At 41.3% G+C, this 12,777-nt stretch overlaps 1 protein-coding gene across 1 annotated transcript; it reads right to left on the reverse strand.

Moving 5' to 3' along the window:
- Positions 1-7,598: 7,598 nt before the first annotated feature.
- Positions 7,599-12,542, reverse strand: dhrs4 (dehydrogenase/reductase (SDR family) member 4). The gene is made up of 9 exons (XM_071909113.2): positions 12,423-12,542; positions 11,992-12,107; positions 10,753-10,930; positions 9,945-10,046; positions 9,589-9,659; positions 9,397-9,448; positions 8,660-8,794; positions 8,400-8,455; positions 7,599-8,244 (listed from the first exon to the last, which is right to left on the reverse strand). Exons 1-9 carry the CDS (start codon positions 12,432-12,434, stop codon positions 8,130-8,132), a joined length of 837 nt encoding a protein of 278 aa, XP_071765214.1. The 5' UTR covers positions 12,435-12,542; the 3' UTR covers positions 7,599-8,129.
- Between the last annotated feature and the right edge of the window lie 235 nt (positions 12,543-12,777).

Here is a 12,777-nt window from a genome sequence, read left to right on the forward strand (position 1 = left end):
TAACTCAGTTTCCACTTGATTTAAACCGAAACGATAAATCACTAACATTTCAAGCATTTTCCTGTAGGGACTTGGTTTCTGTAGGTTTTTTTGTTGCCACGAATCACAGCTTTTGTTTCATCTGTTGCTTTTTATTCTGACTGGACTAATGTGATGGATTCATGTGACGTCGTCACAGAACTGAGATTCTCGATTTATTGCTAGGAGCATTTTATGAATTTAAAATTGGTTACAAAAAAATCTGAAGTGGCAGCAAACAGCTCTCGGGATAAGTGTTGAGCTATCTTGAAATACCTCGACAGACATCTAGCTAGGTTTGTGTTTTGGGCCTTTCTGAAACCTCGGAGACTGCAGCAGCAGGAGGAGGAGGCATGTCGGAGCACGAGGAAGTGAAAGTTATTTATATTTCGGAGGAGCTGCGGCGGGCCAGCCTCCTGTCTGCAGACAGCGACCAGGACCTCACCGCCCTGCCAGCACCGACCAAGGCATCCAGCCACAAGTAAACCCTGCTGCTTCCTTACGTAAAATACATTTTTTAGCAGGACAGGGGAACCCGGAGAGTAAGACACCCCCTTAAGAGTAACCGTTAACTAGCTAATGCCCATTTTCTGTTAAAAGAAATATAGTTAGGCAAATTTGAATATCAATATATGTACCTAGTGGTAACGTTAGCCTACACAAGAAGCACGTTTAAGTAAACACATTTAGGTTAACGTTAGCTAGGTTAGCTAAATCATAACAGTCTACAACTCTGTTATTATAGGACTAATACAAAATATGAACTTTTGAGAAGGGACTTTTATGTTACACAAAAGCTATTTGTTTTGTGATTCCCCCATTAACTATTATTAATGGAACGTTAACTAATGTTACTATTAAAAACACTGATTTCTTAATGTAAAAAAAGGTATATTTTGGAATACCGCCCACTGAAATGACTTGGATGCTATTCAAAGATTAGCAGGACTGTTAACTACCATTTAAGAAATCATGCAAAATTAATTGCCCTGGGTTACCCCATATATACAAACATTATATAGCAAAATTATAAGCTATAACCTATAGTAATACCATAAGAGATAAAGTAGACTTAACGTTACCAGTCAGGTCACTATAAACTCACAATTGAACACCATACACACCATTGGTCCTTATAAGAGTATGGTAGGAATATCATAGTCTACAATGGGAGATTAAAAAACCATAGGATTTGAATTGATAGAACGGTTATTCTCATTCAATTCTACACTCTTGAATTGCCATTTGGCAAACATGGAGTGTTTGATAATGTTGTCACGCAAATCAGTGTTGATTTGGTGCATGAGACTCAGAAAGCTGATGTGTTGCCATGGCAACAACATCATTTGGATGACCATTCCAGTGACAGTTGTGATGAGCATTCTAACTCTGAAGTCTCATGTTCTGTCCACATATGAAACAATAAATCATTTTCACATGATGGGCTAGGAAGTGTCCTTTCTATCCATTCAAGATCTGTGCTATAAACTCACTATTGAGTACCACAGACACACTTTAGATCTCATGAATGTCACATGAATATTACAGTGATTTTTCACTACATTGCTAACTTGAATTTTACCATAACAACTTATTCAGCATTATACATCCATCACCACTTCCCTTCAGTCTCCCCTTGTCTCTAACAGTGTATTTTTCCATGGGTTTTCAGAGCACACGGACACATGCATTTGCCTTTGGGGCTCAGACGCTCTTTCGCCTCCACAGATCTCCTGCACCACCCGCACACCGCGTCCTCACTCAGCAGCTGCTCCTTGGACAGACTGGAGGCGGCGCTGCATCCCTACCCTGGTGAGATGAGATGGAATTATTGATTGATTATTGATCCCTGTGGGGAAATTAGGTTGTTACGACAGCAAAATCAATAGGATTCAACAGGGGAAAGAAAACAGGATAGAAGCACACAACTAGAATATGAAAATTAGCAATAAAAGCAATAAAACAGAATATAAACAATTGAGGGATTATGTGAACATGTGTTGCCAACAAATTTTAAGTAGGAGGTATGGGAAAGAAATGCATTCCCAACATTTATGGATTTACTTACAGTTGATACTTACAGATGTTCCTGACAATCTCTATTGCTTACTTAAATATGGATTACCAAATACAACAATATGCTGTATATGTAGGTAGGGCTATAAGTTGATATAAGTATGTATAAATATAAGTATGTAAGTAGCCAGCAACCCAACATCAGTCATTATTATGAAGCTGTTTATTTGTATTAAACTGTGTAAGCACAGGAAAAAATCTAGGTCTTCTTTCCAAGGCGCTACACATCCATTTTGAGTTTTGTTGTTATTTGTATTTATGTCACCTTGTCATATATCTCTGTAAAAGTCTGGTGACTTTCTTTTTCTAAGCTAATGAACATCAGACATGTATCATTTTTCTGGATAAGAGTGTCAGCTTAATGCCTAAAATGTAAATATGATCCTGGACAAAAGAGTTGAGACTTTAGTTTCAACCAAGCTCCAACAAACCTGACTTGCCCCCCTGACCCCCCTTTCCCCGTGGCCATCTTCACCTCCAGATCCTTTTTTTGGGGTCTGAACTTGAGCAAAAGTCTACCAAACAGACTGCAGTTGTCAGGAATAGGCACAGGTTTGATTTGGCACCAGAAAACAAACCTCTCTCTCTGTCTTCTTCCGTTTCTCATGTCAGACTCCAGCGACTGGCGGCATCCGTTGGGTGTGATGCGATGCGTCAAGCTGTACCCGCAGATCAGCCGCAGCAGCCACAGCTCCCTGGAGGACGCGCTGCTGCCCGCTGCGGGGGGGGACGTCCAGGAAGCCAAGGTGTTGTCTGAGACACCGGGGGTGGAGGAGAAGTGGAGCGATGCTGTGGATCACGTGGTTCAGGCCCGGTCCGAGGATGAAAACGCAGAGTCGTCCCAATCCAGCGAGGAAGAGGAGGGAGAGGAGGCGGACCGGAAGCAAGATGGGGTTAAGATCACCTTTGTTGCTACCTTGCTTATTTTATCGATATAAATCTTTACATATTTTTAAGATAGATAAGGGAGAATAAGGTGACATCATACGCTGATATACATAAAATAATAGGGTAATAAGAAAAGTTTTGTTTTGTGGCTACATGTTTGTGTTTATGGGGCATTTTACAATGGTTTTGAACTCAGCCAATCAGAACAGCACTATCTTTTTAACAACTCCCATAACTCAGCTGAAGGAAGCTCAGAGCGACAGCAGCTTGGAGTCCGAGAATACTCTGCACACTCCCTACTGTGCCTCCTCCGACTCCACGCCACGGACCCGGGCCCCGACCGCCGCCACGTCCTTGTCCTCTGACTTGGATATCAGCCTGGTCTGCCACCCGCCCTCTTCTCCTGGATGCTGCACCCACCATCGCTGCCTGGCACACTGCGCCATCACCCGGCACGTGTGTACGGCCACCCAGACCGGCCACTGCTGCTACCGTCGGGTGCCAGGCCCTTATGGCAGCGTGCCCAGCTGTGCCCAGAACAGGAAGGAGTTGACAGCGGTTGTCAACGCCCTCAGGTACGTACATTGTGGATGCAGCAAAGCAGTTTTGGCATTTTGATAGTCTGGAAGATTCACTTTGCTTTTAAATTTAGTCAAAAATAAGGAGTGATCACTTAAAACTAACCAAGGGAGGGATGCGGTCACAATTTATTGGAAAGATCAGAAAAATCAAACATACTCAAAAGGTGTGTACCCCATTTGGAGGTGCAAAGTTTTTTCAGAACGTACGTGACCAAACGCCACAAACAATAAAGGCTCATTTAACTTTACAGGGGATCCATTTTTAATCACAGAAGGTTTGATCAAAGCGCACTCTTTTGATTCAATAATGAATAATTCCAACAAAATCATTTATTGACCCCTAGTATTATGTAATATACTATTTTAAAGGTCTGAATGCAAAGAACCAGAATCTATGGAAAAACACAAAAACATCTCCCACAATGTGCCTGTTTTTTTTTATGTTGGGTCACATACACAGAATGTACAAAATATTGGGGACACTTAGTCTCTTCATGAAGTACACTGATGAGCTGAATCCAGGCCAATCCAGCCATTATCCCTTATTGATTCCCCTTATTAAATCCATACTGATCACACAGGAGAAGATGTAGAAGCAGACGAGTTACAGAAGGATTTTTAAGATTTGAGACAATTGAGATGTGGATTGTGCAAAAGGGGCTGCAGCTCAGTATCAGGAAGATGTTTCTAATATTTTGTACATTCAGTGTATGACAGAAGACTGACGCAGCTGTAGCATTTTTGACGCTCGCGCCCTTTGACCTCCCGCAGGGTGGAGGTAGAGCAGCTGCGGCTGAGCCAGGAGGACAACCATCGCAACATCCAGAGCGAGATGAGGGCCCTGGCCGCCCAGTGGCAGAGGGACCGGGAGGAGAGCCAGGGGTCGCACTCCATTTCCACCCAGCTTGACAGCATTCAGTGTGAGATGAGAAGTATCACCCAACTGTGAGTGAACATGAGGGGTCTGGGGCATAGATGGAGGGGGAGACAGGGAAGCCTAGTTGTCAGAGATATCATCCCTTCTCCTGTGTGTATCAACAGTCATGTGTCTTGCCAAAGTGTCCTGGAACAAGATGCTAAGCCCTTTACTTTCTCACTCTGGATTGGAGAGGGTCAGCCAAATGTCGAAAATGCAATTTAAAACGAGGGAAGGAAGGACAGGATTGGGTGGGCAGATTGATACTGCAGATGGCGAGGAGAGGGCTAGGATGGGGCATTGTGAGACAGTGATTACAGGAGAGAATGAGGTTATTTTAGAGACAGTAAGTCAATTAGAAAAAGGGGAGACGGTGCACATTGTGAAAAGAGGGAAAGGGGATATAAGGCAGATGGTTGCAGAGCTTTAGCAGGTGAAAGTGAGGAAAAGAGACTAAACATCAAGTCATTGGTTGGGAGAAAAATAACATGGCTTGCTCCATTCAACTGTTACTTTTTTCCTTTTACGAAGTGAGTTGTCTACAAGATGTGTAAATTGGGCTTTCACATGTAATTTTGGTTGTTTGTTCCATGGGAAATTGGTGTAATTCACAAATAGAATAACTGTTCATCCCCCTAGCCTGGTACAATCATGTTGCAGAAGAAGTGTGGTAACACTGGTGTAGAGACATCTCACAACAACTCAACAACAACAAAGAACAAAGGAAGAAATAGCTCGCTCAACTCCAAACTTTTCTTGTTGTCTTTAGGGTGCAGACTCTTGTGCATATAGATTTTTAAAAAAGGGATGTCCGCACAACCAATTACAAAAGTTTTTTATATGCACAGCATCGTTTCTCAGCTTGCTGCTGTGCGTATGGTAGTAAACTTTTGTAATTCATTTGGTTGTGCGGACATCCCTTTTTTTTTTTTTAACAACAACAACAACAACTCACAGAGTTTCACACTACATATTGACACACATAGCACTGTGACTGCAGGACCTCACATACAGTCAGGGTTGGAAATTAAGACCAGCAACCTGCCAAATGCAGACCGCACATTTTTGCTGTAGCTGTAACCAGTAACTTTGGCAGGTAACCACCCGTCATTTGGAGATCCCGTTCTATTCTAAAAACTAAGTTGGCTGGGGAAACGGTGAAAGTCGCTGCTGAATCTTGGGATGTGCTAGACACTTTGGCTGGTGGGCAAAAAAGTTAGTTTTCTATCCTGTATACAATTCAAAGGGAAAGTGCAAGACATACTGTAGAATGTACACTGCAACATACTATAACTGCATGGAAGCACCGTGGCATACAGTATGGTTGCAGCTGTAGAGGGAAGTGTATTGAGTGACTAATAGTCCATTGGTCCAGTGTAACATAGGGAGATTATAATAAGTATAATTAGATGAATAAGACAAAACCACTTTCCTCTTAAGTTTCAATTTGCTGTGAGACAGCAAAGTACTTACTTACTTGTACTAAGAAAGGTATAAAGAAGGGTGGATGTGATAATGGGGGAGAGGACGGTGGAGGAAGGTGAGAAGGTCGAGTTCAAGTTGAAACTTTATTTGTCCCAATAGTTCATTGGTTTCACAGCAAATAATACAAATTATTTTAAGACTGACAGGCACAACAATGCAGAATGTCAATTTCAGGCAAGAAGCATAAGACAAATCATCATCATCACAACCACCACTATCACCACCAATATCACTGACATCATGACCGACAGTCACTTGTGGATTTCCTCCTCTCTCCACCAACATGGCAATAGGGAAAAAAGAAAGAAGACGAGAAATGGGTCATGAGTTTAGCACAAGCTATTTAATTTTCTGTCTGAGTGTTACCTGTTCATCGTCTGATAGTGTTGACGCAAAGAAAACCACAGATAAACAACCGGTAGTAGATTGTGCTTAATAGCAGACAAGATTACAAGTTATAGGTACATGTACTCAGTGAATTCAGTCTTATGACTGGTGTGTGTGTGTGTGTGTGTGTCTGCGTGCGCCTAGGACTCTACAATCTTTCTATGAGGTGGGGCGACAACTGGAGGAACTGGGAGCTGTATTAGCTCAGTCTCCACCCAACGCATCCAGTGGCAAATGATGAGTAAGTGTGTGATGGCCACATGTGTGACCATTTCATTTATATGTCTCGTAATATATGGGAATGACGATGATACGGCAAAATCTGAGGCGCAGCTGGGAGTGAAAGTAACTAAAAAAACACAGGAAAGCAAGAAAGATGCTGCTTTGCCAGAATTCAGTCTGCCTGAAATTACCTGTTGTACTGTACAAGTCAATATAAGTATGTGTACTTTACTGTGTGTGTGTGTGTGTGTGTGTGTGTGTGTGTGTGTGTGTCTAGACTCCTACCTGGCTAGCAGTGCAGTACTGAGGTGGAGAACAGCTGTAGCCACTGTAGCTTGCCAGATGACTAGAAACCATATTTCCTGAGTCAATAAAATTCAACTCTGCACAGCACTACTGGAGTCTCTCACAATATTTCCATGAAATAAGTTAAGTGTTCACATACAAACGGTAAGCTTATTTCTGAAATTGAGCCACAGCATTATTCATTAATTGAATTGTCCTCGTTTAAACTTCAAGGCATGTTTGGGTTGAAAAAAAAATTGTTTACTGTGTGATCAATATTGCAGTTTTTCTGATGGTGTCACAAGGCTTAACAAAGTTAGGGATTACAAACATGCAAAGTGACTCTTATGGAGGACACAACATGAAGGATGTAACCCAGATTTGAATACAAACTGTAGATTTGTCAGCTGTACTTCAGTCTTACAAACCTGTCAGTGGAAACCAGCTTAAATTTCAACGAATGTGAACAAGCTCAGCCATTATGTTATGGGCACACTCAATAGCATCACTGCCATTATAATACCTAGTTGAGAAAGAGACTGAGGAAAGAAAGCTAGTTGTTTCAACACGCCTCTGTCCGGACATACAAACCCGATCTGCTGCACATGTGGAACGGGATGCGGACAGCACTGCCAAAATATCTCATATGATGAAACTGAGATTTTTGTCCTCTGGCCTGCAGTATAAATGCCATCACTCATCAGGAGTGTGTCTCATTGATTGAAAACTACTATAAAAAATGGAAAAAGTTACATTTAGAGAAAAAAGGATGAGGGACTGTAAATTGTGACGCAGACCTAAATGTGGTTTTCCCAAAACTGCTCAATTGACAGCTGTGAAAATTATTTTATTTCATCAGATAATCATCTGAGAGACAAATCGTCTAAGGGTTATTGTTCCTGGTGTGTGTGTTTGTTGCGTTACATTTATTCAGGATAAGCTTTTTATGCGCATTTTCATATCTCGATTACAAATATCTGTGTACATAAATTTACAGAATAATAAGTATTACAATGGAAAGAGAGCTTACACAGTAATCAATAACCTATACTAATTGGTTTAAGGCGTTGACATGCCTCAGTATCCTGGCTAATATTGCCACATATTGAGGTTTCTAAAAATCAGGGTATAGGCTTATCTTGGCTATGGCGTGCCAACTGCCAACTCTTAGATGGAATACTTGAGTAGCCAAAATAATATCAAAACATTAATCTGCATAGAAATACACTCAATTAAGTGCAAATGCTATTTGTTTTGATGCCACTGGAGTTTCAGAGTCTGCAGCTTATCCCTCCAGTGACTGTGATGGTCTCTCCGGTGATGTAGGAAGCCTCCTGGGAGCACAAGAAAGCAACGACCCCACCGATTTCCTCCGGCTCTCCAATTCTGAATGGAAAGAAAAAGGTGACATTTATTAATTTATCATGACTAATAAAACCAGACCAGACTGACATAGTGTTATGCTGCGTTACTGTATAGTATTTGTCCGTCGTAAAGCACAAATGAGTGGATTTAGTCAAAATCATGAAACTGAACTGTACCTTTTGATGCTGAGCTGCCTCTTGAACTCCTCCACAATATCTTCATTCTGCCATAACTGAGAAAAACAAAGTACTGTCTTATAAATTGAAATGGGAGAATACAACATTCATAGAAAAAAAGAGAACGTGACTGAAGTGAAATGAGACAATTTGGATGACAAAATATATTGGAGATCCTCAACTCCTTTGGTAATGACAGGATTTCAGCGTATGATACAAAGAGGAGGTGTGTGTGTGTGTGTGTGTGTGTCTCTCCTCACCGCACTGCTGAAGCGGGTCTTGATAACTCCGGGCGCCACACAGTTGACTCTTATGTTACTTTGAGCCAGTTCAGGGGCCAGCGCCCGCGTCAGCCCCAGCAAGGCCGTCTTACTCACACTGTAAGGACCCAAGGCCTGGGAAGCACAATATGTCCAGATAAAAATGTTAAAGACACAGACACTTACACGACCACCATGTATAGTGATTTGGTTGCAACTGCTATAGAGTGTAACAGACTAGATGACAACAAGACTGCCACTCTGGTACTAAAAACTCAGTGCTAGACTTTTAAACAATCAAATCTTAATTGTCCCACAGGGGAAATCTGCTGTGCAAACAGTATTTAAAATTATAGGAAAATTCACCACATCTTATACCGCACAAACAAACACAAAGAATGTGCCAGTTGACGAGATCAGAGAGGGAGTCAACAGGTCAATACAGTGAAAGAAAAGACATGAGCAATGGTAAAAGAGGCTTCATCTTTTCAGGTGCAAACTAGAAGGAAGAGTGCAAACCTCCGCCAACGCTGAACAATTCTCCAACTACCTGTTCAAAAGACATCAATCCTATCACTTAAATCTTAAGTTAAATTGATTGATTTTTTTCTCTAAACATACCCTTAGGATTTGGAATTAAAGTCTCTATCTCTGTTAGTTTTCATAGTAATTTTTTTTTCTCTCTCAGTGAATTCAGTGGAAATTGGTGACTCTGTGTCCATCATCCACTCACTAACCTGCATTGGTTGGTACCCAGCCACAGACGACACAAACACTACACTTCCCCCTCTGAAAGAAAATACAAAAATATCTCCATTTAAAATCTGTAAAGCACTTGCAGTCAAAAACACCATGGACAGTTTTATAGTGACATCAATTTGATCTCATTCCAAATATGCTTTAATATCATTTTCTCTGTTTTCACTCACCCTCTTTTCGTCATGTGCGGCACCACCAGCTTGGTCAGGAGGAAGGCAGATTTCACATTTACATCCAGGATCTGGAGGGAAATGTAGGAGTGAAGACAATTACACTTGGTCTTTTTACATATTAGATTTATCCTATTGACACATTAACATCAATGCAGGGAGGAAGAAGGGATGCACATTGTCAGAGCATTTCAACAGTTGCCAGCATTCACACTTTAGATAATGAAAGAAAATTCAGGGGGGAAGAAACGATGCAATGTGCTGATTTTGGCATGAAGATCAACTTTTCAGAAATCCCAATTTTGGCTTAGATTTGCCTTGAAATTAATGAGACCCCAGGACTCTGTAGTTTGTACCTTGTCCCAGACGGCCTCAGTGGAGTCCATGATGTTTCCAAAGAACGGGTTGACTGCTGCGTTGGACACCAGGATATCGACACCCCCACACTGGTCCAGAGTCTGTTCTCAACACAGACGAGGGGTCCTAAGCATTTTTAACTGAGATATCTGTAACTCTACATTTTGAATGGTATATTTCTACTGAGACATGGGGAAACAACAATAGGAGGAGCGGAATATCCATTTCCATTTCCTCATTACTTAATTTAAGTCATATTGAGAAATTAAAGGAATAGTTCACCCTAAAATGAAAATTCAGTCATTATCTATTCACCTCCATGTCAGTCAAAACTCCATTGAAGCTTGTAGAACCATCAAACACACAAGTTAGCCCCTCGTAGTTTCATCTCAGCCTTCTCCCAAATTATAATCCAAGTATAAAATGACAACGCTCTGCAGGAAGACTCTTCTTGTTACTGTGGGGTGCACATGTGTCCAGAGCATTGTCAGTGAGGAAAATATGGGAGATAATGAGGTAAATACTGGACTTTTGGACCCAAAGGTGCAATTGTTTGGCTACAAAACACTTGGATTATTCTGTTTTATTCTGTTTGGAGAAATCTGATGACCCTTGGTCTAACAATAAAGTTGTTATATATACTACAAGTGTTGCTGGAGTTTTGACCTTTTTGGAGAAATCTGATGGACATTTTATGCTTTTTTTGGAGCTGTAAAAAGTTCAGTAGTTTGGAGGAAAGCTGCTGAAAATGGAACCACGATGGCTAACTCGCTGTGTGTTTGGGAATCACCCGAGCATGAGACTCACCATTTGCACCAGTTTTTCTCTGTCGTCGCTCTTGCCGACATTACAGGTGGTCCCGGTCACTTGTATGCTCTGGCTCTGCAGCAGCGCTACAGCTTTGTCCACGTTGTCCTGCCGCCGGCTGCTCACCACCACATGGGCTCCTCTCTGGCCGAGGGCCTGGGCTGCAGCCAGGCCGATGCTGAGGAGGAGGGGAGAGCGCCGTGATGAGTGTGGGATCAAGCCCATAGAATCTGAATTCAATATTTTCTATCAGAGGTGGAGACTCGAGTCAGACTCAAATCACAATTTCAATTGCTTGAGACTTGATGCATGAAGAGAAGACTTGAGACTTGACCTTAACTTGGGTTCTGGTGACTTGACGACTTTGACGACTTGAAAAGGTTTCTAAAGTCTCGACAAAAGATCTTGTGTTTGTGTAAATTACTTCAATTGAAAGTGATGAGATCTGTTCCACCAGATACCTGAATTTAAATTCAGTTTTCTGAATTTGTATGGAACGACTGAATTTATTGACGTTGAAACTGATTATAGAAATCAAACTCATGATGCTTGTACCAAGTTTTTATCGTATTAAAACCATATTGCATTGAAAAGTCCTAGATATTTTGTTTTCTTTGAAGATATTAAATTGATACTGGACTCTTGATTTGTTCTGATTGGGCTTGGTGTTCTACATTTAGACTTGAGACCGACTTGGGACTCGAGCAAAGTTGACCTTGATCACACCTCTGTTTCCTATCAATGATTAGTATTAATAGGAATGCATTGAAGCTATTTTACATGATGTAGGCTATAGTGTAAGGGACCTCATTACAAGTGTTTGAGATCCTTCCCAGTGAGATCCGTAAAACCTGGATCCCACTTGGGAAGCGTCCCACTATACTGCCCTACAAAGACAAACAGCAACTCATTTATGTCTATTTTAAACGTAAAAGGTCATGACTAGGGTTTAGATTACATGCCAACAAAAATTATACCAGGAAATGCTTTGGTCACACTTATTTGAATAGTCCAATGCTAATACTCAACTTACTATCAAGTGACTATCATGTGTCACTAAAAGGTCTGTCTGGGTTAGGGTTACATGGTTGAGATGCAGCAAATAGGCAAGTGACACTTTGTTGAACATCTACTTTTTGTCACCCAAATAGTGAGTTGAGTATCAATATTGGACTAATCCAAATAAAGTGTTACCAGTGCTTTAATGTGACAAAGTGTGTGTTAATCTGTTATTCTTACCCATCTGTGGAGGCAGTGACTATGGCTACCTTCCCAGCAAGGCTACTTTGAGACATGCTCCTTTGCCCAGCGACAGGTTTGGTCACAAGGCACCTGAAAACACTCCTCAACATCACCTGTGAACACAGAATGGTGACATGCAAATTTATGAGGACATTAGGAAACTAGGGCAAAGGTCACTTTGGACACTGGCACGAGTGTTGCACTGGTTAAAAGCTGACTGTAGTTTATTGATCTATGATTATATACTAAAATAATTTGTCCGGAGCACAAGCAATATGCCTGTTAGGCTGCACAGTATAGTAAAGGCAGGATCCGATTCCAACGTGAAAATGTGAAACAGCATAACACTAGTAACGTTTATGCTTTTACGCTGTAGGCTACGTGATATGCTTTGATCAATGCATATGTGATTGAGAGCATGATCTCACCCTGCTGGTCATGCAAAATTGCAAATGCAGTTGTCCAGTGAGAGAATTTGAAAAAGGATCTTCAAAGTCGGTATTTCTCAGACCTTTGACAAGCAAGAACACTCGGCTAGCTACAGTGTTTTCCGGGTACAGGGTTCATGCTTTCAAAATAAAAGTCCCCAGCAAGCAGTCACAAGCATGTACCCTCTGTTTCTTTCATTTGGACAACCCAGAAAATCAAAATAATAATGTAATCTGTTTAAAGACATTCGACATTTTGCTGTACCGAGCGATGGCGGTAATAGCGTGGAGAATCCGTTTTGTTTTTTATGTTTTGTACAGATTTATTTTCTGACTTTTGGCCAAAGTTGGACGT

Source organism: Centroberyx gerrardi, chromosome 23 (assembly GCF_048128805.1).
Source record: "Centroberyx gerrardi isolate f3 chromosome 23, fCenGer3.hap1.cur.20231027, whole genome shotgun sequence".
Taxonomy (NCBI): domain Eukaryota; kingdom Metazoa; phylum Chordata; class Actinopteri; order Beryciformes; family Berycidae; genus Centroberyx; species Centroberyx gerrardi.

Excerpts from the sequence above, each read along its gene's own strand:
- dhrs4 (XM_071909113.2), bottom strand. Across the intron at positions 10,047-10,752 it reads GAGAAAAACTGGTGCAAATG|ACTCTGGACCAGTGTGGGGG; the intron begins GTGAGTCTCATG and ends TGTTGAGAACAG. Across the intron at positions 9,449-9,588 it reads CCGCACATGACGAAAAGAGG|AGGGGGAAGTGTAGTGTTTG; the intron begins GTGAGTGAAAAC and ends ATTTTCTTTCAG.